Raw genomic sequence first — 24,753 nt, 5'->3', positions numbered from 1 at the left:
TGCTCAAGAAAGCACATTTACAGACCTGTCTGAAGTTTGCCAATGAACATCTGAATGATTCAGAGGAGAACTGGGTGAAAGTGTTGTGGTCAGATGAGAGCAAAATTTAGCTCTTTGGCATGAACTCAACTAGCCGTGTTTGGAGGAGGAGGTGTGCTGCCTATGACCCCAAGAACACCATCCCCACCGTCAAACATGAAGGTGGAAACATTATGTTTTTGGGGTGTTGTTCTGCTAAGGGGACAGGACAACTGCACCGCATCAAAGGGATGATGGACGGGACCATGTACCATCAAATCTTGGGTGAGAACCTCCTTCACTCAGCCAGGGCATTGAAAATGGGACATTCCTTAATTACAATGACAATGACAATGACCCAAAACACACAGCCAAGGCAACAAAGGAGTGGCTCAAGATGAAGCACATTAAGGTCCTCGAGTGGCCTAGCCAGTCTTCACACCTTAATCCCATGGAAAAATCTGTGGAGGGAGATGAAGGTTCGAGTTGCCAAACGTCAGCCTTGAAACCTTAATGACTTGGAGAGGATCTGCAAACAGGAATGGGACAAAATCCCTCCTAAGATGTGTGCAAACCTGATGGCCAACTACAAGAAACGTCTGACCTCTGTGATTGCCAACAAGGGTTTTGCCACCAAGTACTAAGTCGAAGGGGTCAAATACTTTTTTCACTCAATGACATGCAAATCAATTTATAACTTTTTTGACATGCGTTTTTCTGGATTATATTTTTGTTATTCTGTCTCTCACTGTTAACCCCTTAAGGACCAAACTTCTGGAATAAAAGGGAGTCATGACATGTCACACATGTCATGTGTCCTTAAGGGGTTAAAATACACCTACCATTAAAACTATAGACATATCATTCCTTTGTCAGTGGGCAAATGTAAAAAATCAGCAGGGGATCAAATATTTTTCCCCTCACTGTAAATGCTGAGTCATTCGAGTATGGTCATTTCTTTATACACATTCAAGGGAATAAATACTAGAACCTTATAAAACTATCAAGTCATTTCGGTAAATATTGTTAAAACCTTCCATGTAGTGAGACTTTGACAAATATACTCGTTAAGGCTAAGTTCCCAAGAAACCAATAAAAGAAAACATATTTAAGGCATTTTTTTGTTTATTTTGTTTACAACATTTCTTATTTCATTATTTTTGTAAATTTTTCATGTAAAAAAACATATACACGTAATTTAAAATAAATGAATTTCACTTTAAATTTATTTAACCACATGTTTTGTCTAATAAAGGAGGACACTTTAACCACCATAACCACTATGGCTGTGGGAGCCATCCCACATTTATTTTAATGGTCTGTTGGGGAGCAGCCTCTCCCTGGTACCCATAGCCAGCCCTCTCTCCAACCTCATTGATAATGTGAAAAATGTAGACTCCTGTATTACAATTATCCATTCAGTTCAACATGGACAGGAGTGAGAGGCTGAGAGCACTGGGCTAAGTTGCCCTCTTCTGCCCATTGGAGTGGTCTGGGTGCCAACTCCCATCACCCTTAACCCTGCAAGTGTAATTATTGCAGTTTCTATAAACTGCAATAATTACCTTGCAGGGTTAAGTCCTCCTCTAGTGATTGTCTATCAGACAGCCACTAGAAGGACTTCCGGGTTCTTAAAACATGAAAAGTGTTTTATATGACGCTGGACGTCCTCACGCTATGCATGAGGACCTCCAGCGTCGCCGGAATCCTCATAGGTCTCCCCCGCCGACGTCAGCTGGCGGGGGAGGAGCGTGTGCAGAGCCTGACCCAGCGCTGAGAGACATCGGCGCTGGATTCAGGTAATTTACTGAACAGGTTTTAACCCATTTAGCAACATGGGATGGGAGGGATGCGTGCAATACAGGATGCTGTAGTGGCAGGAACACTGGTTTGTTTTCCTGACACTGGAGAGTCCCTTTAAGGACGAAATATTTAAATAATAATAGGGCAGTCTTTAAAGATATCCTATGGAAATAGTATGCCCAACTCTTTATCATTTCTCAATAGCAGAGCTCCACAAAGATACCAGATGATCTTATATAAGAGAGACGTTCCATGCTTTAATGATGGTTATGGCAGTCTAAAGTATGATTGGTCCTTAAGTTAGAGTTAAGAGTGAACCTATCAAAAGGTATCCACATCTCATGCATTCTATTTGTGATTGCACGGGGTCCTATATATTGCAGGGTGCTGCCAGGCCATCGGTAGTTTGGTAGTGCAGGCACAGGCTTGGACTGTCAGTGCTAGGATACATCACTCGAAGGACTGGAGGCAAAGGGGACAAAGGGATTAGAAAGTGAATAAGATTTGGCAACAATGGATTTGAGCCATATATCGTTGGATTTTTTCCATGTCTCTACTTTTGTATCATTCCTTCTTTCTCACACATGTTCTTGGTTTTCTGTTTTACAGAAAGCCTGCCGGTCAAAAACCTTTACCGACATCCTCAGTTTGACCGAAATGCCAAGAAGGATAAAAACATAAACAGTACATTTGACTATGATGTCGCACTTCTCGAACTAGGTCGGAAGATTTCCTATTCATCAACAGCCAGGTAAGAGATCAGCCAAATTCAACCAGCAGTTAAGATGATCAGTTATATCAGAGTCAGTTATAATTAAATAGTATGGAGGAAGTTACATCGTTTTGCTTTTGTAAGTCCATATAAATGTGGCACGGAGTTTACATGCTATTTATAGATGGCAGCAGAATCCTCCTGGACATAACTTGTAATTTAAGGTTTAAGTTCTAGAGCCAAGCATTTTCTCACATAATTCCCCACATTCCCATAAAATCCATGGAGCTGTTTGTCAATGACTTTTACTTTTGCTCACTGTGGCTTTTCATTGGGCTTATGGCATACTTGCTGGGATTTTCTGGCAAATGAAACACTCAAAGCATGGCTTTCGCAGGTAGGGCAATGGCAATGGAAATGTGGCTGGATTTGTAAGCTGGACATGGCTGTAAAAAATGGGTATCCTGGCAAACGATCTTCATAGTTTCCTACTGATCTGAGCTGTAGGAGATTCCATTGGCTGTAACTACTGTGTGCTTCTTGCTACAGAAAAAGTCCATGGACGGCATCTGGGCTTTTTGTGAGCAAGCACAGGAAATCTCTGTAATTGCAAACAATAAATTGCTCGCAATTTTACAGATATTTATCGTCACAGAAAAACTGTCTGACTCAAAATGTCATTTTAAATGCAAACGGTGGGAGTTCTCATGTATGATCCATGCATTTTGCTATACAGTCTAAATAAAGATGCATAATTGGTTGAGTGCTGGCCCAGAATGGCTATTGGGCAAACTGAGTGAATGGCCAGTAGGCAGCGATGGACATGGACTGAGACCGACAGGGCAGATCAAATGATCTACTCAAGTAGGGCTGGCCCATAGAGGGGGCTTAACATCTCGTGAAGAGTTCAAAGCCCATACCTTCAGGAGTGTTGTGGGAGAGATTGGACCTCTGGCGGGTTTCTGCACTGGCTTTCAGACCAGAGCATCACTATGGTTTCCAATAGTTTCCATGAGTACACACAGCTGTCAGGATCCGCAGTGGGTGAAGACGAGGTGCCTTTCCCACTGGACCACTAGGATAGATTTGACCCCCTCCCTGGCTCAAGGTAGGAAGAGGGGAATAAATGTTTGATTCTTTAAAAAAATTTTATATATTTCAGTTTTATATTTACACATCAGCAGAATTTCAGCCACTGCTTTCTTCCCCACTCTGCAACCTGTATTCAGCATATTTGACAGCCCTTATCTCCCACATACTACAGCCCCTGACTCACCACACACTTAAGACCATGTTTCCACAAACACTACATGCCATATCCCCACATACATTACAGCCTTTATTGCTGCCATATACTGCAGCCCCTGTCCCTCAAACACTACAACCTATATTAAAAAATGGGTCGCAAGAGAATACTGAGAACGGGCAGCAACTGAAATAGCCTGCCCTTCGGTCGGTCACCGCTCAGTTCTCAAGCTGTTTTTTGCTCATCTTGTGCCATTACAGAGAGAACTTCTCTGAAACATATCAGACTGGTCCCACCCATACGGGCAGTCCAGATCCGAAATGCCAGCAAGTTCCCTCTGCACGAGAGACACAGCAACCCCAGACGATCGTTTCAGCCTTGTAAGGCATCATCAGTGAGGCATAGCTGATATCTCCCTAGGCACCGTGAGCAAGGGGTCCACCTCTGGATTATCCCTTAAACTTGTGGAGAGTAAAAAATGGGTCACAAGAGAATACTGAGAACGAAACGATCGTCTGGGGTTGCTGTATCTCTCGTGCAGAGAGAACTTGCTGGCATTTCGGATCTGGACTGCCTGTATGGGTGGGACCAGTCTGATATGCTTCAGATATGTTCTCTCTGTAATGGCACAAGATGAGCTAAAACCAGCTTGAGTTCTGAACGGGGACCCACCGAAGGACAGGCTATTTCAGCTGCTGTCCGTTCTCAGAATACTCTTGCGACCTGTTTTTTACACTACAACCGATATGCCCCATATACGACCGCTCTTATCCTCCTAACACACCTCCTATACTCACATACACTATGGCCTTTATCGCCCCCGTATATCACAGCCCTTCTCGCTCCCACTTACTACTCTATACAAGCAACATCACAAGCAGTCTTCAAACACATACAAAACCACAGGCAGCCCACAGACATTCTCCCAAAACTTACCCTCTTGTCCTCTGGCAATCCTGTCATGGGGACACCAAACACAAGTTGCCAGAAAAAGCATAACAAGGGTGTCATTAAATTTGCTTCCACTAGAGAAAGTGTATGTACTTGGTGTGATGTATGCTTCTGCGTAAATGTCCATACCAACATTGTGTCTTATGTCCCTGCATGTTGTTTCCCTGATTGTTTGAAAAAAATAACAAAATATTATACATTTAAAAAAACAAACACACTAAATAAACACATTCAGCTCTTCAGTAGGGCTCTGTGCATGAGCTGCCCTGGAGGGGAGTCTAACTGACATAATGTCACGACTAGTAATGTGGTCCAGCACGCAGAAACTATGTAAACATATACATAAGTAAGAAAAGGAAAATAATAGGAAAGAGCGTAAACCGGTCCTTAGAATGGCCGGACTAATACGCTAGAGACAGAGAATGGTCAAAGGGAAAGCCGAGGTCAAGGAAGCCAGAAAATACTCAATACCGATAAACAAGCCAAGTCAGGGAAACCAGAGATCAGAATAACCAGGGAAACGCCAAGGATCAGGATACCAGGAAATCAGAAACACGAGAATAGCACTTTCAGGAAACCAGGAAACTGAAACCACGACATGGCAACGTAATGGGGAAAGCTAGGGGTTTAAATACCCCTCTCTAGGCTATGATTGGTCAGAGGGCGACCTCTGACCCCAAAACGTGCGTGTGCGTTGACGTCGTGACGTCACGCACACGTTGGTATAATTCTCGGGGGCGGGGCTAGCAATAGACGCGACCACGCGGTCGGCGCCATCTTGGATCCGGGCGCGATGCCCGGAAGAACTATGTGCGCGGTTCCCGGCTCGCCGACGAGCAGGTAAGCTCGTGTAGTCGGAGCGGTCGTGCCGGTCGGGCACGACCGTGAGGCTCGGCGGGCCGGCGACCGCAACACATAATCACTTTGGGAGTGTGCGCGCGTCATTGGTGATGACACGACATGCCCCACATATTGGGCTGCTCTGACTTTAAATACCCAGGCTGAAGTTCTCTCGGTCCACTCCTTGGTTGGGTGCAGAGGTACAGGATGGCCTACTCAGGGTGGAAACATGGAAAAGAACACATAAAACACATCTATCACAGGCCGTTTGGGTCACGGGGATAATATTTTTAAATGAAAGATAAGAATAAATGATGATGTTTGTTGTTGTTAATGTGACAATCTAACCTCTGTCTTTCAGACCCATCTGCATTCCCTGCACTAAAAGCTCATCGTGGGCCTTAAGGATGAAGGGAGAACATATAACATGCAAAGATCATAGTGAGTTATACAAAATGGAATAGTGATTGAATAAAGGAGAATGGAGACCAGGAGCATAGGGATTGAATAAAGGAGAATGGGGAACAGGAACATAGTGATTAAATAAAGGAGAATGGAGAACAGCAACATAGTGATTAAATAAAGGAGAATGGAGAACAGGAACATAGTGATTAAATAAAGGAGAATGGAGAACAGGAACATAGTGATTGAATAAAGGAGAATGGAGAACAGCAACATAGTGATTAAATAAAGGAGAATGGAGAACAGGAACATAGTGATTAAATAAAGGAGAATGGAGAACAGGAACATAGTGATTAAATAAAGGAGAATGGAGATCAGGAACATAGTGATTGAATAAAGGAGAATGGAGAACCGGAACATAGTGATTGAATAAAGGAGGATAGAGATCAGGAACATAGTGATTGAATAAAGGAGAATGGAGAACAGGAACATAGTGATTGAATAAAGGAGATGGAGAACAGGAACATAGTGATTGAATAAAGGAGATGGAGAACAGGAACATAGTGATTGAATAAAGGAGATGGAGAACAGGAACATAGTGATTGAATAAAGGAGGATGGAGAACCGGAACATAGTGATTGAATAAAGGAGGATAGAGATCAGGAACATAGTGATTGAATAAAGGAGGATGGAGAACAGGAACAGTGATTGAATAAAGGATGGAGAACCGGAACATAGTGATTGAATAAAGGAGGATGGAGAACCGGAACAGTGATTGAATAAAGGATGGAGAACCGGAACATAGTGATTGAATAAAGGAGGATGGAGAACAGGGACATAGTGATTGAATAAAGGAGTATGGAGAACAGGAACATAGAAATTGAATAAAGGAGGATGGAGAACAGGAACATAGTGATTGCATAAAGGAGTATGGAGAACAGGAACATAGTGATTGAATAAAGGATTGAGAACAGGAACATAGTGACTGAATAAAGGAGGATGGAGAACAGGGACATAGTGATTGAAAACAGGATGATGGAAAACCGTAACATAGTGATTGAATAAAGGAGATGGAGAACAGGAACATAGTGATTGAATAAAGGAGAATGGAGAACAGGAACATAGTGATTGAATAAAGGAGATAGAGAACAGGGACATAGTGATTGAATAAAGGAGGATGGAGCACAGGGACATAGTGATTGAATAAAGGAGAATGGAGAACAGGAACATAGTGACTGAATAAAGGACAATGGAGAACAGGAACATAGTGATTGAATAAAGGAGGATGGAGAACAGGAACATAGTGATTGAATAAAGGACAATGGAGAACAGGAACATAGTGATTGAATAAAGGAGGATGGAGAACAGGAACATAGTGATTGAATAAAGGACAATGGAGAACAGGAACATAGTGATTGAATAAAGGACAATGGAGAACAGGAACATAGTGATTGAATAAAGGAGAATGGAGAACAGGAACATAGTGATTGAATAAAGGACAATGGAGAACAGGAACATAGGGATTGAATAAAGGAGGATGGAGAGCAGGGGAGTAAGTGTGTGAAGAGAGACAGGCACCACAATTTTGAAGATAAAAGTGGTAGAAAAAAGTGAGGTGGTAAAAAGAAAGCAGCCGGAATAGAAGGAAGTTGGTCAAATAGTGAGATTAAAGGAGAGAGAACCTCAGCAAACAGACACCATTAATAAGAAATGAAGCTAAGATGAAATGGTGTTAATTCCTTGACTAATAATAATATTTTCTCCCACAGAGGACTTTTTATTTAAGGAAGAGCAGATCAAGTCACTATTTATAGCGGAGGAAGACAAGAAATTAATGGAGCAGAAGGATGTGACAATAAAGTCAGGAAATACGGTAAGGGCAGAGTTAAGACACACGCTTTCGTAAGGAATCCTCTAGGTTTTTATAAACTTTTTATCAATCCATAGTCCTCAGTGGTGGGATTGTCAAGGAGGCATATAGGATAGTTTGTCCCTGGCTACTAAACGCTGAGTAAAATTGGTCTGAAACTTTACTCTGTATTCAAATCTGATTCAACTTTGTCCTAGCACAAGGAAATTGTATGGTAAATTATATTTTTATATCTTAGAAAAGGAATGTAGCAGACATGTTAGATTAACAATATATAGTTTTTAGAATAGAAACTTTAAAGTAAGCAATAGTAATTGATACAGGTTTATTAACCCATAAAATGATTGATCATTTTCCTTTGTGATCACATACATCTTCCCCAATTTCCCAGATCTCTTTGGTCGTTTCTCATATTCCTTTCACATTCACACATCACGCAGCTGACTGCCTTTCTTTTGTACTTGAGTGCAGAGATTAAAGGACCACTCTAGTGCCAGGAAAACACTCGTTTTCCTGGCACTAGAGTGCCCTGAGGGTGCCCCCACCCTCAGGGACCCACTCCCGCCGGGCTCTGGGGGAAGGAAGGGGTTAAACTTACCTCTTTCTCCAGCGCCGGGCGGGGAGCTTTCCTCCTCCTCCTCCTCGCGACGTCATCGGCTGAATGCGCATGCGCGGCAGAAGCCGCGCTCGCATTCAGCCGGTCGCATAGGAAAGCATTCATAATGCTTTCCTATGGACGCTTGCGTGCTCTCACTGTGATTTTCACAGTGAGAAGCACGCAAGCGCCTCTAGCGGCTGTCAATGAGACAGCCACTAGAGGCTCTGGAGGCTGGCTTAACCCTCAGTATAAACATAGCAGTTTCTCTGAAACTGCTATGTTTATTAAAAAAAAGGGTAAAAGCTAGCTGGACCTGGCACCCAGACCACTTCATTAAGCTGAAGTGGTCTGGGTGCCTAGAGTGGTCCTTTAACCCCTTAAGGACACATGACATGTGTGACATGTCATGATTCCCTTTTATTCCAGAAGTTTGGTCCTTAAGGGGTTAAAGGCATGTTTCCATATTTTAGTTAACAAAGAAAATCTGTTACGTAGTGTTAAGACTAACAGTAGGTTCATATAGTAGCTGTGAAAATGATAGATTTCCTTGGTCCAGCACTGATTTTAATGTTTGCTAAGCACCACTCTTGTCTTTTTCCAGTGACACCGGCCACCATTCAATAAATGGACACTATAGTCACCAAAACAATGTTTGCTTAATGAAGCAGTTCTGGTGTATAGATCATACTCCTGCATTCCCACTGCTCAATTCTTTGCCATTTACGAGATAAATCACCCTGTTTATGCAGCCCTAGGCACACCTCCCTGAATGTGACTTACACAGCCTTCCCAAACACTTCCTTTATTGCAAAGTCTGTTTAATTTAGAATTTCTCATCTCCTGCTCTGTTAATAGCTTGCTAGACCTTGCAGGAGCCTCCTGTATGTGATTAAAGTTCAATATACTGTGCAGGAGATATAAACTTTTAAAGTAAGTTTCTATCTGATTAAAAATGAAACCATTTTGTTTTCATTCAGACTGTGTCAATCACTGCCATTGGAGGTGTGGCTAGGGCTGCGTACATAGAAACAAATGTGATTTAACTCCTAAATGGCAGTGGATTGAGCAGTGAAACTTCAGAAGCATTATCTAGTAGGGAGGAGTCGGCCAACTATAGGCCAGTAAGCCTTACTTTGGTAGTGGGGAAAGTGATGGAAACCATGTTAAAGGGTAGGATTGTTGAACATCTAAAAACACATGGATTTCAAGATCAGACACAACATGGGTTTACTTCAGGGAGATCATGCCAAACTAATCTTTTTTTTGATTCAGTAACTAAAATAATAGATCAGGGTGGTGCAGTAGACATTGCTTACCTAGATTCCACACAGAAGGCTTATCAATAAACTGCAATCTTTAAGTTTGGATTCCAATATTGTTGAATGGGTAAGGCAGTGGCTGAGTGACAGGCAACAGAGGGTTGTAGTCAATGGAGTCTATTGGAAGCAAGGTCTAGTTACCAGTGGGGTACCTCAGGGATCTGTACTTGAACCCATTCTCTTTAATGTTTTTATTAGTGATATTGCAGAAGGTCTTGATGGTAAGGTGTGTCTTTTTGCTGATAATACTGGAGACCGTATCTCCAGAAGGATATTGATACTTTAGAGAGAGTTCAGAGAAGGGCTACTAAACTGGTTCATGGATTGCAGGATAAAACTTACTAGGAAAGGTTAAAGGATCTTAACATGTATGTAACGGACCGTTTCGCTCACAAGAGGATAAAAACCGTTTAGGCGATAATCCCCTCCAGACAGACAAGCGGCTACTGCAATCACCAACCTCCCGAACTCCAAACTGCACGAAATCACCAACTCCCGAACAAGAAACACACGAACCCTGGAAGCAGCCGAACAGGAAAAGCAATACGAACAGCTTACACTCCTGGCAATCGGCATACAGTCAAATTCCCCCCAAGAATGAGACAACACTTCACTTTGAGGGTTAAGCAGGAACTACTGATTTATTCACACAAACTGTCTTATCAAGGATTCTCCCATGCAAGGGAGGGATTTACAACAATTACACAATACACCACAAGGGTTACCTCCCAATCCCTCCTCTCTGCCCTGGAGATAATTGGGGAAGGAATCTAATTATCTCCAAGGACAGAGGCAAAACTCCATTACCCACATGGCAGACAAAAGGACAGTAAAAGACATAAAATTGCATACTGATACATTTAGTACATAAGGCACACATTTCTACATATCCCCAGATAGCTTAGATCTGAGCGCACATTATTAGATGAATGGCACTCAGATCACATACATACAGTTTAAATGCCATGGAGCCAAAGTCTTTCATACAGTCTTTCAGTATACGGCTGGGCTCCATGGCATAGCTATCTTGGGTAGCATGGCTTTAACAGTCCGCAGAAAGGCACAAACCAGGGAAAAAGAACAGGGGCCATAGTCTAAAGGCAAGAGGCGGGCAAGCAGCCCCCTCCCAGGACACGTGGCGAGGTCGGTTTCGCCACACTTCACCCCCAGACTAACAGGGTATCTGACCTCCTGCCGGTCAGTGCCCTGGTTAGTCCAGCAACCCACCCATGAAGTACAAACAGCAGTACAGCCCACCCACAATAAATGGTTACTCCACCTGGATAACGTGGGAACTTGTCCATGTCCAGGTGCCTCACCACGGCTGTGCGGGGAGCTGGTCGACTGCCTTGGTGGGTTGCGGAGTGGGCAGAGACCAGCGGTACTCTGCCCTGGTGCCAGCGCTACCACTGAAGTAGCCTGGTTGGAGCCTGGTTGTGGGAGGGGGAGACCGACCGTCTCCCCTCTGGATACACAGCTCTGTGGCTGGGGAACAGTGCCGACTTTCCCTACCACTTGTGCTGCAAGTACAGAGACTACGATACCATCTGCACTGTTGGGGGGTGTAACATCTCCCCTTGGTGGGTTAGGGTGTAACAAGCTCCTCTCTCTGAACTGTAACCTGCCGCTGGGGAGAGGGGGTAGCAGGCTCCTCTCCCTGACACTCTCTGCTGGTGGAGAGGGGGACCAGCTGTCTCCTCTTTCAATATTTTGTCCTGCTGCTGGGGTGCGAGACTGACGGTGTCTGATCCCTGCAGGACACTCTGCCGCTGGGGCACCTTCAGCTCCCTGGGGTACACACTGCAGCTGGGGAGGAAGGACTGCACCTTCTGCTCCCTGGGGTACACACTGCCGCTGGGGAGGAAGGACGGCACCTTCAGCTCCCTGGGACACACACTGCCGCTGAGGAGGAAGAACGACACCTTCTGCTCCCTGGGACACACACTGCCACTGGGGAGGAAGGACGGCACCTTCTGCTCCCTGGGGTACACACTGCCGCTGGGGAGGAAGGACGACACCTTCATCAGCTCCCTGTAGCTCACACTGCCGCTGGGGAGGAAGGTCGGCACCTTCTGCTCCCTGGGACACACTGCAGCTGGGGATCCTCGCAGGACAAGTCTAGGAGGTCTGCTACCTCGGGTACCGCTGGTTGCTGTTGGGAAAGAGGACCGGTTGTCTCTTCCCTGGCCTCATTGATGAGTCGCAGGTAATCCCACTCCAGGTTCCATTCCTTGGTGACCAAATACTGTATGTCTGCCTCGAGGTCAATAGCGCTAGGGAGCCCCAGCATGTCTTCTCGGTCGTAACACAGGTCCCAAAAACGAGAGTCGGTAGCTTTCCCAAAGTCCTCATCGTCAATATTATCCCAAAATAGGCCAGGGCCAGCGTAACCTCCGCCTTCTGGGAACTCATACTCTGCCATCTTGGGGACACACTGAGCTGCGTACCACTGTATCGCCTGGTATGCGTCGTCGAGCGCAAGTTCTGCATATACTAAAATCTCGAGTCTAATCACCCACGCTTCTTCGGTCTTTTTCCTCAGGACGGTCTTCCGGACAGCCACTAGAGGTGCATCTGCGACGCTGGAGGCATTTAATGCCTCCTTCACGCATAGCATCCATAGGAAAGCATAGATGGTCTGAATAGTTCTTATCTGCCGTCACATTCTATATTTTTATGTTTCTATCTATACACAAAAACTGCTTAACTAAGCTAAAGTTGTTTTGGTGACCATAGTGTCCATTTAAGGAAACAACAAGCTTGTTTTGCAATTCATTGTCATGTAAGCTTATTTGGCTCTTTACCTAGTGTTCCCGCATGCTAAACATATTTTGTTAGTATTGTTTCTTGGCTACCTATTATACAGAACTGCAGAATATGGTGCGATAAAAATGGCTTTAAATTATAATGTCACTAACTTTTCTACTTTACACTTAGCTGAAGTAGATGTTAAAGGGATCCTTTCCTGGAAAAAAACAACTTCAGCTTTTTTTAAAAGAGATTAAAATTGCACCTAACATTGTGTTAGCAGCTTTGCTAGCAAATGTCTAGATTTTTAGGATAACCTATTTAAAATAGTTTTTTCTCTCATCTGTCTCCCAATTCCTTGGCATCGGGAGACAGGGAGAGCCAGGAGAGCCAAAGAGACCTTCCACAGGAATCCCTCTGCAATCCGCCCACAGCAACCATAGTGCATGCGCTGTGAATGCTGAGCTAACTGCCTAGCCGGCACTGCTGGAATGGAGTGACATGAACAGGAATGTTCCCAAGCAGGGCAAATAAACAAAGAACATGGTAAGGAGATCATGGTGGGGAGCGGAGAGCCATGTTAGTGCTGACACTTTCCTAAAATTTGAATGAGCTGGCTACTGCATCCCACCTGATTGAAATGTTTTACCAACGTGTAAACTTTGTGTTACTTAGCATTTTGCATTTCTAATTCATCTTTATGGGCTTATGGCATCAGCTACCTGGTTAGCCATTCCGTTTTATAGCATAGTCATTTTACTGAAAAAAGACTGATCATTTAGTTTTCTGTTCCTGTTTGTTGAGCTTTTTTTGTACCCTCAATTTACACTGTATCATTCCACAGAGGTTGGCCTGCCTCCGAGCTACAGAACAAGTCAAGGAATTCAAGGATATAGCTGACATTCGTGACATGGTGACTGATCAGTTCCTCTGCACAGGGGGGACAGATCCACATGTGGAACCCCCAACATGTAAAGGTAATGCCTTCTATTTGTTTTACTTAATGTATAATTTCATTTATTTCTACTTGTATAGTTACATAGTTACATAGCTGAAAAGAGACTTGTGTCCATCAAGTTCAGCCTTCCTCACATATGCTTTTGCTGTTGATGCAAAAGATGGCAAGAAAAACAGTGTGAAGCACTTCCAATTTTGCAACAAACAAGGAAAAAAAAAATCCTTCTTGACCCCAAAATAGCAGCCAGGTGTCTCCTTGGATCAAGCAGCTATTACCCCACTAATTAGAAATTATACCCCTGTATGTTATGTTTTTGCAAGTATTGATCCAGATTAAACATCTGATAAACATCTGATAAAACCACCTCTTCAGGCAGAGAATTCCATATCCTTATTGCTTTGTTGACTGTAAAATTTCCTTACCGCCCACCAGTGCTGCAGTAATTGGTGGGAGGTTTGAAAAAAACAAAAAAAGTACTTAAATTAATCTATTTTTTCCCTTTTTTTCTATTCTACTTTTTTTCTATGTGTGTGTGTGTGAGGGTTGCTGTGTGTGAGGTGCTGTGTGTGTATGAAGGGTGCTGCGTGTGTGTGAGTGGGGCAGTGTGTGTGTGTGAGGTGGAGAAGTGTGGGAGGGGCAGTGTGTGTGAAGAGTGCAGTGTGTGAAGGGTATTGTGTGGGTGAGGGGTGTTGTGTGTGGGTGAGGGTGGCAGTGTGTGTGTGAAGGGTGATGTGTGTGTGTGAGGGGTGCTGTGTGTGAGGGGTGCAGTGTGTGAGGGGTGCAGTGTGTGAGGGGTGCAGTGTGTGAGGGGTGCAGTGTGTGAGGGGTGCAGTGTGTGAGGGGTGCAGTGTGTGAGGGGTGCAGTGTGTGAGGGGTGCAGTGTGTGAGGGGTGCAGTGTGTGAGGGGTGCAGTGTGTGAGGGGTGCAGTGTGTGAGGGGTGCAGTGTGTGAGGGGTGCAGTGTGTGAGGGGTGCAGTGTGTGAGGGGTGCAGTGTGTGAGGGGTGCAGTGTGTGTGTGTGTGTGTGGGGTGCAGTGTGTTTCTTAGAGGTGATGTGTGTGTGTGTGAGGTGTTGTGTATGTGAGGTCTCCCAGGCCCTTCCCTCCCTCTGCTGGAACTAAGTGCCAGTGGGCCGGTGAGGGAGATCTTTGATCTCCTCACCATCATGAGAGGGCTTACCGCAAGACTCCAAAAGAAGGCAAAAAACCCAGTCTGAAGCGCTTCCAATTTTGCAACAAACTAGGAAAAAAATCCTTCTTGACTCCAAAATAGCAGTCAGATGTCTCCTTGGATCAAGCAGCTATTTCCCCACTAATTATAAATTATATCCCTGTATGTTATGTTTTTGCAAGTATTTATCCAATTTCAGTTTAAACATCTGTATAGACTGACAAAACCACCTCTTCCGGCAAAGAATTCAATATCCTTATTGCTCTTACTGTATGTAGCGGAATGCAGTAAGCCTGTCCTGCAAAATGCCTGTGTGACTGTATTCGTTATATTTTTACCTATGTTGAAATTGCTATTCGTCTATTTAATATATGTGAATTGTATGTTATTCGGTAGTTTCCATCCGTACTATATACACTTATGGAAACTACCGAAGAGAGACCACCCCGGAGAGAAGTGTGCCAGCAATTAAGGTTCACATTCTTTCCAAACCGCAAGTTAACCGGCTCATTAACATTGTATCTGGGTGGCCGCCATTCGGCATGCGTACACGTGGCGGCGGCCATCTTACGCATGAAAATCTCAGCGGTGTTTGGTCGTCGAGTGTCTGGAACTCAAATCGGACACTCAAACAACCAAACACCGCTGAGACCTCCAGAGCTCCGTAACTGCCGAACGGAGAGACCTAACGAATCTCCATTCGGTAGTAACAAAGTACCGAATGAGGGAATCACTATCTAGGTGAATTTAAGTATAGATGGCCATTATAAATGTCTGTTTTAACTGCCGAACGGAGACCGACCGCAGGGCCCATTCTCATGGAACCCTTTTCGGATACCAACTCGTGTGCGGTCGGTCAAACTTCACCTTCCTGTAACTACCGAACCACTGGTCCGATCTGGGTGAATTTTTGATATTATATTCACCCAGATCAGGGCTACCTAGCGGTACCCTAATATTAAGGATATGTGATGGTTTAGGGGTACATCCAGGTTTGGGGTAAAGTACTGTACAAGTTAAGGGGATTATGACTCACTCTGAGGGGAGGAGAGGTGTGGGAGGTAACAAGCACTGCATTGGTTACTGTCCTAATTACTGTAGTTCCCTCCCTTGCATGGGAGCAGGCTTTATAAGAAACCTTGGAATAAATGATTGTCAGTTCTACTCCTGAAACTGTGTGTCGTCCAGTTATTGGGAGTGCTGTGGGGATTTTGCTGTACCTTTTTACCTGCTGGAAACTCTGCTGTGGATTTACTAATGACTTGTTCCTGAGCCTTCCTTGGATCTAAAGTGGAGAATAGCTGCGAGAAATCAGCTCTCCGCTACACTGTAAAAAAGCCTTTTCTTTGCTTTAGATGAAATCTCCTTTCTTCAAGCCTAAATGTGTGACCTCGTGTCCTATGTATAGCCCTGTATATGAATAGATTTCCAGATAATGGTTTGTACTGGCCCCGAATATATTTGTATAATGTTATCATATCCCCTCTCAGGCGCCGTATTTCCAAACTAAAGAGATTTAAATTTTTTAACCTTTCTTCATAACTAAAACGCTCCATTCCTTTTATCAATTTTGTAGCTAGTCTCTGCACTTTTTCTAGTGCCATGATATCTTTCTTTAGAACAGGTGCCCAAAATTGCACAGCATATTCAAGGTGTGGTCTTACCAGCGATTTATAAAGAGGCAAAATTATATTTTCATCTCGAGAATTTATGCCCCCATTTATACATGACAAAACCTTACTGGCCTTAGCAACGGCAGATTGACATTGCATATTGCTACCTAATTTGTTGTCTATAACAATTCCCAAATCCTTCGTGTGTGGTTATCCTTCGTTCACTACCATTTAGGGTGTAAATTGCTTGTGCATTCTTAACGCCGAAGTGCATAACTTTGCATTTTTCTACGTTAAATTTCATCTGCCATTTTAGTGCCCAGTCCCCCAATCTATTCAAATCCCTCTGCAGCAAAGCAATAACCTGCTCACATTTTATTACTTTACAAAGTTTTGTGTCATCTGCAAACACTGATACATGGCTTTCAATGCCCATTTCAAGATCATTTATAAATATGTTAAATAGAAGCGGTCCCAAAACAGAACCCTGAGGGACACTACTTACCCCTTTTGTCCAGCTTGAAAATGTACTATTAATGACAACTTGTTGTACTCTATCCTTAAGCCAATGTTCTACCCAAGAACAAGAATATTCATCTAGACCAAATTCTTTTAGTTTGAAGACTAACCTATTGTGAGCAACCGTATCAAATGCCTTGGCAAAATCCAAGTAGATCACATCCACTGCAACACCCTGATCTATACTTCTACTTACTTGTATATTATTTCATTGCTTCCATTTCTCGCCTACATTTTTTTGCCATTTCATTCATTGTTCTTAGTCCCTCTATGCCCATAGAACACATTATTTTCCATTAGAATCCCGTGATTCCCATGAATCCTTCACTGCATTAATTCTATCCTATATCACACATAATATCTGCCACTCTGCTTTTTCCTTGATTTGTCTGACTTCTCAATACTTACCATGTTCCATCGTATCCACTTGTTACAGGAGATTCTGGTGGTCCCCTGATCATTGAATATAAAAAACGATACATTCAGGTAAGACCATAACAAGGCATCTTTCTATCTGTATGTGTCTCTGTTTAGCTGTGAGAGATAATTTCCCCATTTTTTTCTCTTTGGAATTTGAAACTATAAAATCCAGTAGACTTGCTCGTGGAGAAACAAAAATGGCTTGTCAGAATCATTTGTTTCTAATTTTTCTTGGTTCATCTAAATTTACATTAATGCAGAAAACTGGTGTATTATTTTTATTACAAGCTTGAAGGGACACTGAACAAATGAATGTCAAAATATTGTGTGCTAATGTGGAAATATGCATTCAGCTTTAGCATAGCTTTGAAGATCAGAATGACGGTGAGTGTCTGACAGAGCCAGGTAAGTGTCAAACTGTTCATAAATTGTTTGACAGCTTACCCTACGATAGCTCCAGGGACTCCTGGCACAATAACCACTACAGCAGTGCTTATGGTGCTTAGAGTAACCCTTTAAATGGGTGTCCAACCTTTTGGCTTCCCTGGGACGCATTGAGCACACAGGAATTGTTTTGGGCCACACATCAAATATATAATACAGATAATGTATACAAGTAATAAAACTTTAAAAGCTCTTTTCTTAATGTTGATATTGTAATTATTTAGTAGATAACTCCCTTATTTGTTAACCTTATGTGGGATTGGCATATTTACCAACTTAGGGAGCTAGCTACAAAACACTGACACATGTATATACATAGGCACACACAATCAATCAATCAGACCTATACACACAATCACAAATCTATACACACACACAATCACAGACCTATACGCACAATCACAAATACACACACATACAATCACATACATACACAATCAATCACAGACCCACACACATTTACAGACCTATACAGACAATCCCAGATATACCAACACACAATCACAGACCTATACATACAATCACAAACCTATACACACAATCATACACACACACAAACATGCAAACCTATACACAGAAAATTACACACCCACACACACATACAATCACATACCTATACACCATCACATACATACAATCACAGACCCACACACATACAATCAGACCCACACACATTATCCCAAACTTACACACACAATCAGAGACATATCCACAGACCCCCCCCCCCCACACACACACACAATCACTGACAAAACATACACTAAAATCACACACATCTAGTACTAAAGAGGTCCACCCAGCCTCCCTACCTTGCTCAGGGAGGGCTGGAATGGATCCTCTGCTCTTTGTGACAAATGGTTGCTGCTGGGCTGGGACCTCTGCGTTTTTCCTGCCCAGGCCCCCCACGCGCCCCCAGCAGTGATGCCGATGGCGGGATGACATATCCTGGCAGCCGGCTCACTGCAGTGCACAAGAAGGAGCTGTCCAGGAGGAGCACAAAATGGAATGGGCTCCCTGCCTCCCATGCTGCCCTGCAGCGTGGACGGCAGCCGGGCCACACTGCTAGCAGTCCTGGGCCTCATGCGGACTACAGGCCATTGGTTGGACACCACTGATTTAAAAGCTTGCAACAGACCCTTACATTCCGAGTCTAGTTCTGTGAATGCCTTCAATAAAAGAAGCTCTAACATTTATAAATGCAGTATCAATAAATATTACAAACTAATATAGCCGAGTATGAAGAAATAGGGCAAGGATATTTGGAAAAGAGGGACAGGGGCGGGGAGGCAGGGAGGAAGTGAGGGGAGTAAAAAAAAAATGTATTTATAATAATCTAAAGAAACAACATGCCCGAGACACAAAAAGAACAAGGTTACAGTACCATAGTTATGATAATGGGTGGCATGTTTGTCTGTAAGATATTGTGTTCCAAATTAACATTGGTATGTGTGAATATTTCTTTAAGCTTTCAATCAGACGTTTTCGATATAGTATATATTTTTCTAGGTTATTTTGTTGTTAAAGGGCTTATTTGTCCTTTAGTTGGCTTAACTGATTGACATGCAGTTGTTAGTAAAGGTTTGGTGGCATTTTTTGCACATATTCTCAACTCGGAGGAGGTACCTGTGGTGTTTGTTCAAACAAGGGCTGTTACACTGATCTGATAATTGAAAAAGCCATGCAGGTACAAAAGTATTGGAACAGTGGGATTGTATTGGTGTCAACATTGTTAACGACATTGTTAACGACTAATAGACAACCATTTACATGTTGATAATAATCAAACAAGTGACTGTAATTGAACCCTTAGTAATGTTAACAGATAAGAGTCTCTTTAAAATGTTATATCTAGCCTTGTTGGATTACTCCAACCAACATAACCACTACAGTCCAGCTAAAAGTATCCTGGCCCTGTCTCCTGTAATTGGGCAAACTATTTTAGAAACGTACCCTTACCCTTACGCATCAACTGACTGCTCTTGGTCAATAAATGTAACTGTGCATAGAAAAATGTGAATAAATGACATTAGCCAGCCTGCAACTCTTGTCCTGGGATGATTAATGAGGCCCCAATGAAACTGCCTGAGATGGATTTATAAGGCAGAATAGGGATAAAACACTGTATGTGCTTCATAGCAAACCGCTGCACATACAGACTCCAGGCACCATGAACGCTTCAAACCACTGAAGTGGTCATGGTGCTTGGTATAAGCCTTTAAAAAGTAATGGCATCATTATAGTGCCATCTGTGATGGGCATCATTATAGAGGTTGAGAGACACTATTGTACCTGGTGCTGTAACGTGAAGGGATAAAACAGCAATACAGTGTATCCTGTCCTGTAGGTTTAGGGAGAGTTAGGGATTATAGTTAGCAGGTGTTTATTGTTTAGTTGGCTTGTTTATGTTGTAAATGCCTTAATCCAGTGAACTATAGAAGCCATAGATGAGCTTCAGACTGCGCAGTGAGACGATATCATTCGAAAACTCTCGCGTTTCCTTAATTCCCAATCTGTCTCCTGTCTCTTTCTATAGGTAGGAATTATAAGCTGGGGATCTGTGAACCATTGTATTGGCACCAAAAGGAAAACAACTCCTGTCCCAGAACTTTCCCGGGATTTCCATATCAGCATTTTGTCCATGCTGCCCTGGATAGAGAAGACTGTGACAGAAGAACTTACCTACCTTCCCAAATGAACACCATGATCTTGGACATCCGGGTGACTCTGTGATGGAAGGAATGAAAATGGAGCCATGTACTTTCTTTTTATAAAACGGCTTCCAAAAAATCTATATTTTGTGCTTATGACATATGTAGTAACAATTTAATAGTCACTTACAGTTTTGCCAGTAAAAGGTATGTGAGCTCAATTGTATATAAAATTATAATAAAAATAATTGGTTATAAATAAATACATTGGTTATCCACTAATAGTAAGCACACGTGTGGAAGGTATCCAGAACTTTCAAAGTATATTATTAACTACTAGAAGCAGTGTTAGAAAGATCTGTCCTTTAGAGACTGGAATTTGCAGCAGAGAAAAAAAAATTGGGGGTAACTGACTCTTTCCCAAAACGCAAGAAAAAAATCAAATGAAAACAGCCGCCTACTGACAATTTGGCTAAACTATAGAATTTGATTAGACAAAGACAAAACACCCAAAGGTAGTGGATGTTTTCATATGTTTTTGCTATCCTATATTTTTTGTTATTTTTGAAGTCATGAAATGACAGACAAGTATTAATCGGGATCCACCTGTGAGTGCTATCTTCTTCAATACAGGTAGGGCTGGTAGTATCTCCACTTGCTACATTAATTAGCCTTGTCAAACACCATTAACTCCCAGTGCCCTGTCCCTTTTATTAAAGGCATGCTGTAGGCACTTTAATAACTTTTTTGAACTTTATTGAAGTTTTCATAAAGTTTGCAGTGCTGGCCTCCCTCACCTCGCCCCCAAAACCCTGTACTTGCGCCGCTTCAAGCCTGACCTCCAAATTCTCTGGCTATGAGAGCCTGGAATATTACTTCCTGGTTCTCATATTGTAAAATACCGTGGTGTCATGTGAGCATGCACAGTGCCATCACAGTCGGCCATAATGAATCATTGTATTCAATATTCTCTAAGGCAGAATCTTAGGCGGATCGTGGCGAGCACTGCACGTGCGCCTAAGGTGCCCAATGCTACTCTGTCAGGAGCATTGAGTTGGCCCATAATCCTGGAATCATATCTCCAGGATGATATCACTGTAAGAGGAGGCTGCGGCAGCACAGGGAGCGACTCTGTGCTGGAGAAAAGGGGACTAATTTGTTTAAATTTTCATTATTTAGTTTTTTTACTTCTGTTATTATCTGTTAATATCTACAGTATTACTTAATAGTGCTTTGTTTTTCCTTCGAATATCAGCATGGCCCCACAAATAATGGATATGTGCCTGGTATCACAGTAACCCAGTTAGTTACAGCTCACGCTATTTTTTTTTTAGAAGAAAATGGTATCTGGTGGAAACAGTCACTTGTATCTTTCTAACATATCTCTCTATGTTGACTTTACCTTTGATTAGCACCATATATACAGAGAAGCAAACCACACACTGTCAGTTATACTGCTCTATAACTGACCGTTTACAGCCATCAGAGACCTGAACTCACTCGATTCACTATGTAGTGATTTGCTGTAGTTCATTATCTTTATGGCCATATTGAGATAGTTTAGTAAATATGCTATAGAGAATAGCAGGAATCAGAGAGTCAGAGAGATAATCCTCCAACATGTCACAACTTTGTGAATCTCTTCCCAGGACTTAGACAATAAATGCCAACACTGTTACAATGTACCCCTCATTCACAACAGAAACTGTTCAGGGACACTATAGTCACCTGAACAACTTTAGCTTAATGAAGCCGTTTTGGTGTATAGAACATGCCCCTGCAGCCTCACTGCTCAATCCTCTGCCATTTAGGAGTTAAATCCCTTTGTTTATGAACCCTAGTCACACCTCCCTGCATGTGACTTGCACAGTCTTCCATAAACACTTCCTGTAAAGAGAGCCCTATTTAGGCTTTTATTGCAAGTTCTGTTTAATTAGGATTTTCTTATCCCCTGCTATGTTAATAGCTTGCCAGACCCTGCAAGAGCCTCCTGGATGTGATTAAAGTTCAATTTAGAGATTGAGATACAGTTATTTAAGGTAAATTACATCTGTTTGAAAGTGAAACCAGTGTTTTTTTTTCATGCAGGCTCTGTCAATCATAGCCAGGGGAGGTGTGGCTAGGGCTGCATAAACAGAAACAAAGTGATTTAACTCCTAAATGACAGTGAATTGAGCAGTGAAATTGCAGGGGAATGATCTATACACTAAAACTGCTTTATTTAGCTAAAGTAATTTAGGTGACTATAGTGTTCCTTTAATACTGGAATACATCAATACGTAATGTCTAGTAAATGATTAAAGTATTATGGTTCCTTTTCTAACATTAAATTCTGCCATGATAAGTTGTTATTTTTATTTTTATGACTACACGAGCCATATATCTTACAAAGCTAATGGACAAAAAGGAAGCTGTGTGTCTGTCCATTTTCCAGTCATAGCAACTCACATTGTCTTTCACAAGCTGGGGTTCATTAATAACCCCTCCGCACCCCCACCCCATCGCAGCGCGATGCTGGTGGTTCCTATTTGTTGCTCACACATGACTCGCAGTCCTATTAACCCTACTGCTGCCAGAGTACTCCGTGGCAATAAAAGGTTAAATACGTGTATGTATAGGTCCTCATATTATTTTTATTACCGTATATTGAAAATAGTGTACCTTAACCAACATCGATGATTAATAAAAAATTATGAACATGAGTTGCTTCGTATTATTTTTGCATCTGATCTTCTGAGACGCACCTTAAAGGGAAACTGTCACTTCCGAGGATTTGTTATATTATGTTTACTAATCTCTATGGGTGCCACCATCTTAGCTCCCTGTCTATCATTGTTACAGGCTTTGTACTTGGCAGTCAGTGTAGAGAAAGAGAGTAGAGGAGAAATAAAACTGTGCTTTACGATGTAATATGCTAAATCTGTAATATAATTTAAAAGTAAATGTAACACCTCATGAAAAAGATTTACACAAGATATAGGTGTGAGTGTTTTATTCAATGGTGTGTTTTCTATAGAAGTGACATTTCCTCTCTTTAGGATGAGCTTTATACATTAGAACAAAACGAGAGATAACTAATGGTTTTGTCAGCTCACTGAACAAGCTGACACATCATGTGTAAGTAAATACATTTTATTGATGAAACCATATATCCAGTTTATCTTGGTGGATTGCATCATTAGTGGTGTTCACCAGGAGTTCATACTCCACTTGGACAAATGGCAAGGTCGATGGAAAATGCCTTTGATAAATGAACATGTTCAGGAACAGGCATCACACAATCAAGAACATTATGAATCAGGCATGTAATGTATTATTCTTGCAGTCAGGAATATGACATCTCATCAAAAATAACTGGACGGGACTAGACATGTCACATAGTCAGGAACAGTCACCAATTCAGAATCGACAGATGGGATCAGACAATATTTGAAGCAACTTGGTGTCAAAGAACACGATCAGACAAGACTTAGGGTCAGGAGTCAGGACAGATCAGGCCAGGGATTTGGAATCGGCAAACAGGACAAAGACATGCTTATAACAGGTAAGGTCAGAAGCTCAGTATCAACAAACTAGTCACTATATCTAGTAAGGCCCGGTCAGCAACTAGTACAAGCAAACAGAATTGGCCTTAAAATATGAAACAAATAAACTAAGGAAACCAGACTGCAAACACAACCTCCTATGGTAACAGCCTTGCAATATATATTGATGGTAAACATATGTACAAAGGATCAGCGCTAATATACTAGACCTTACAGAGATAAATATAAGGCAGCACACCTGAAAAATAGGGCTCCCTCACAGGCCCTATAGAGTAGACAAAGCAAAAAAGGTGGAGGGGAGGCAGCGCCACAGGTGAAAAAACCTGATTTAAAACTATACAAGCACATATACAAGACACTACATAAGAGAAAATATATACAAGATAAAAAACCAAAAAGAGTTCAAAATATGGATAATGAATAATAATCAGGAGTCCAAAAAGTAAGTCCAAAAGAGCCTATGCCTGATAGATAAAACAGTCTAATATAAAATCTTGTATAAGAAGTCAATCACAATCTTGTCAGGGGAAGTATTCCTCAGTAAAGTATAGACATGGGATATTCGTGAGATCCGTATGAGTATGAAAAATTAAAAAGACAGCAAATAATGGTGCAGTATATCCCAACAGGTACTAAGTACTATTTTGTAAGAGGTCTATATGGTCCTACTCACGTTTTCCAGGGCAATAAGACTAGCTCTAGTGTGGATGGCATACAGTGGTACAATCCCCACTTATGGGATACGTGAAGTTTTGTAGTAGATAGATATCTTGTTGGTATAAGGACCATATGAAATATAAAAGAAACAATAATACTGCTTATTGTATAAAAACCAGAGGTGAAATAATAAAATTAATTTAATAAAATACAGCAATTAAAATACCACAACACGTTTCTCAAGTGGATAAAAACATGTACCTGACAACACTG

At 42.2% G+C, this 24,753-nt stretch overlaps 1 protein-coding gene across 1 annotated transcript in view; it reads left to right on the top strand.

The window, feature by feature from the left end:
- LOC134573609 (uncharacterized) overlaps positions 1-20,541 on the top strand; it is a 106,815-nt gene extending 86,274 nt beyond the window's left edge. Inside the window, exons 22-27 of the mRNA XM_063433393.1 lie at positions 2,431-2,572; positions 5,932-6,011; positions 7,742-7,845; positions 13,352-13,484; positions 17,203-17,252; positions 20,164-20,541. Of these exons, the coding sequence (XP_063289463.1) occupies positions 2,431-2,572; positions 5,932-6,011; positions 7,742-7,845; positions 13,352-13,484; positions 17,203-17,252; positions 20,164-20,325 (671 nt within the window). The 3' untranslated portion in view covers positions 20,326-20,541. The remainder of the gene's footprint in view (positions 1-2,430; positions 2,573-5,931; positions 6,012-7,741; positions 7,846-13,351; positions 13,485-17,202; positions 17,253-20,163) is intronic.
- Positions 20,542-24,753: the final 4,212 nt, after the last annotated feature.

This window comes from Pelobates fuscus, chromosome 9 (genome assembly GCF_036172605.1).
Source record: "Pelobates fuscus isolate aPelFus1 chromosome 9, aPelFus1.pri, whole genome shotgun sequence".
Lineage (NCBI taxonomy): Eukaryota > Metazoa > Chordata > Amphibia > Anura > Pelobatidae > Pelobates > Pelobates fuscus.
The sequence above is the reverse complement of the archived record's forward strand: the minus strand, read 5'-3'. Positions and strand labels throughout refer to the sequence as shown.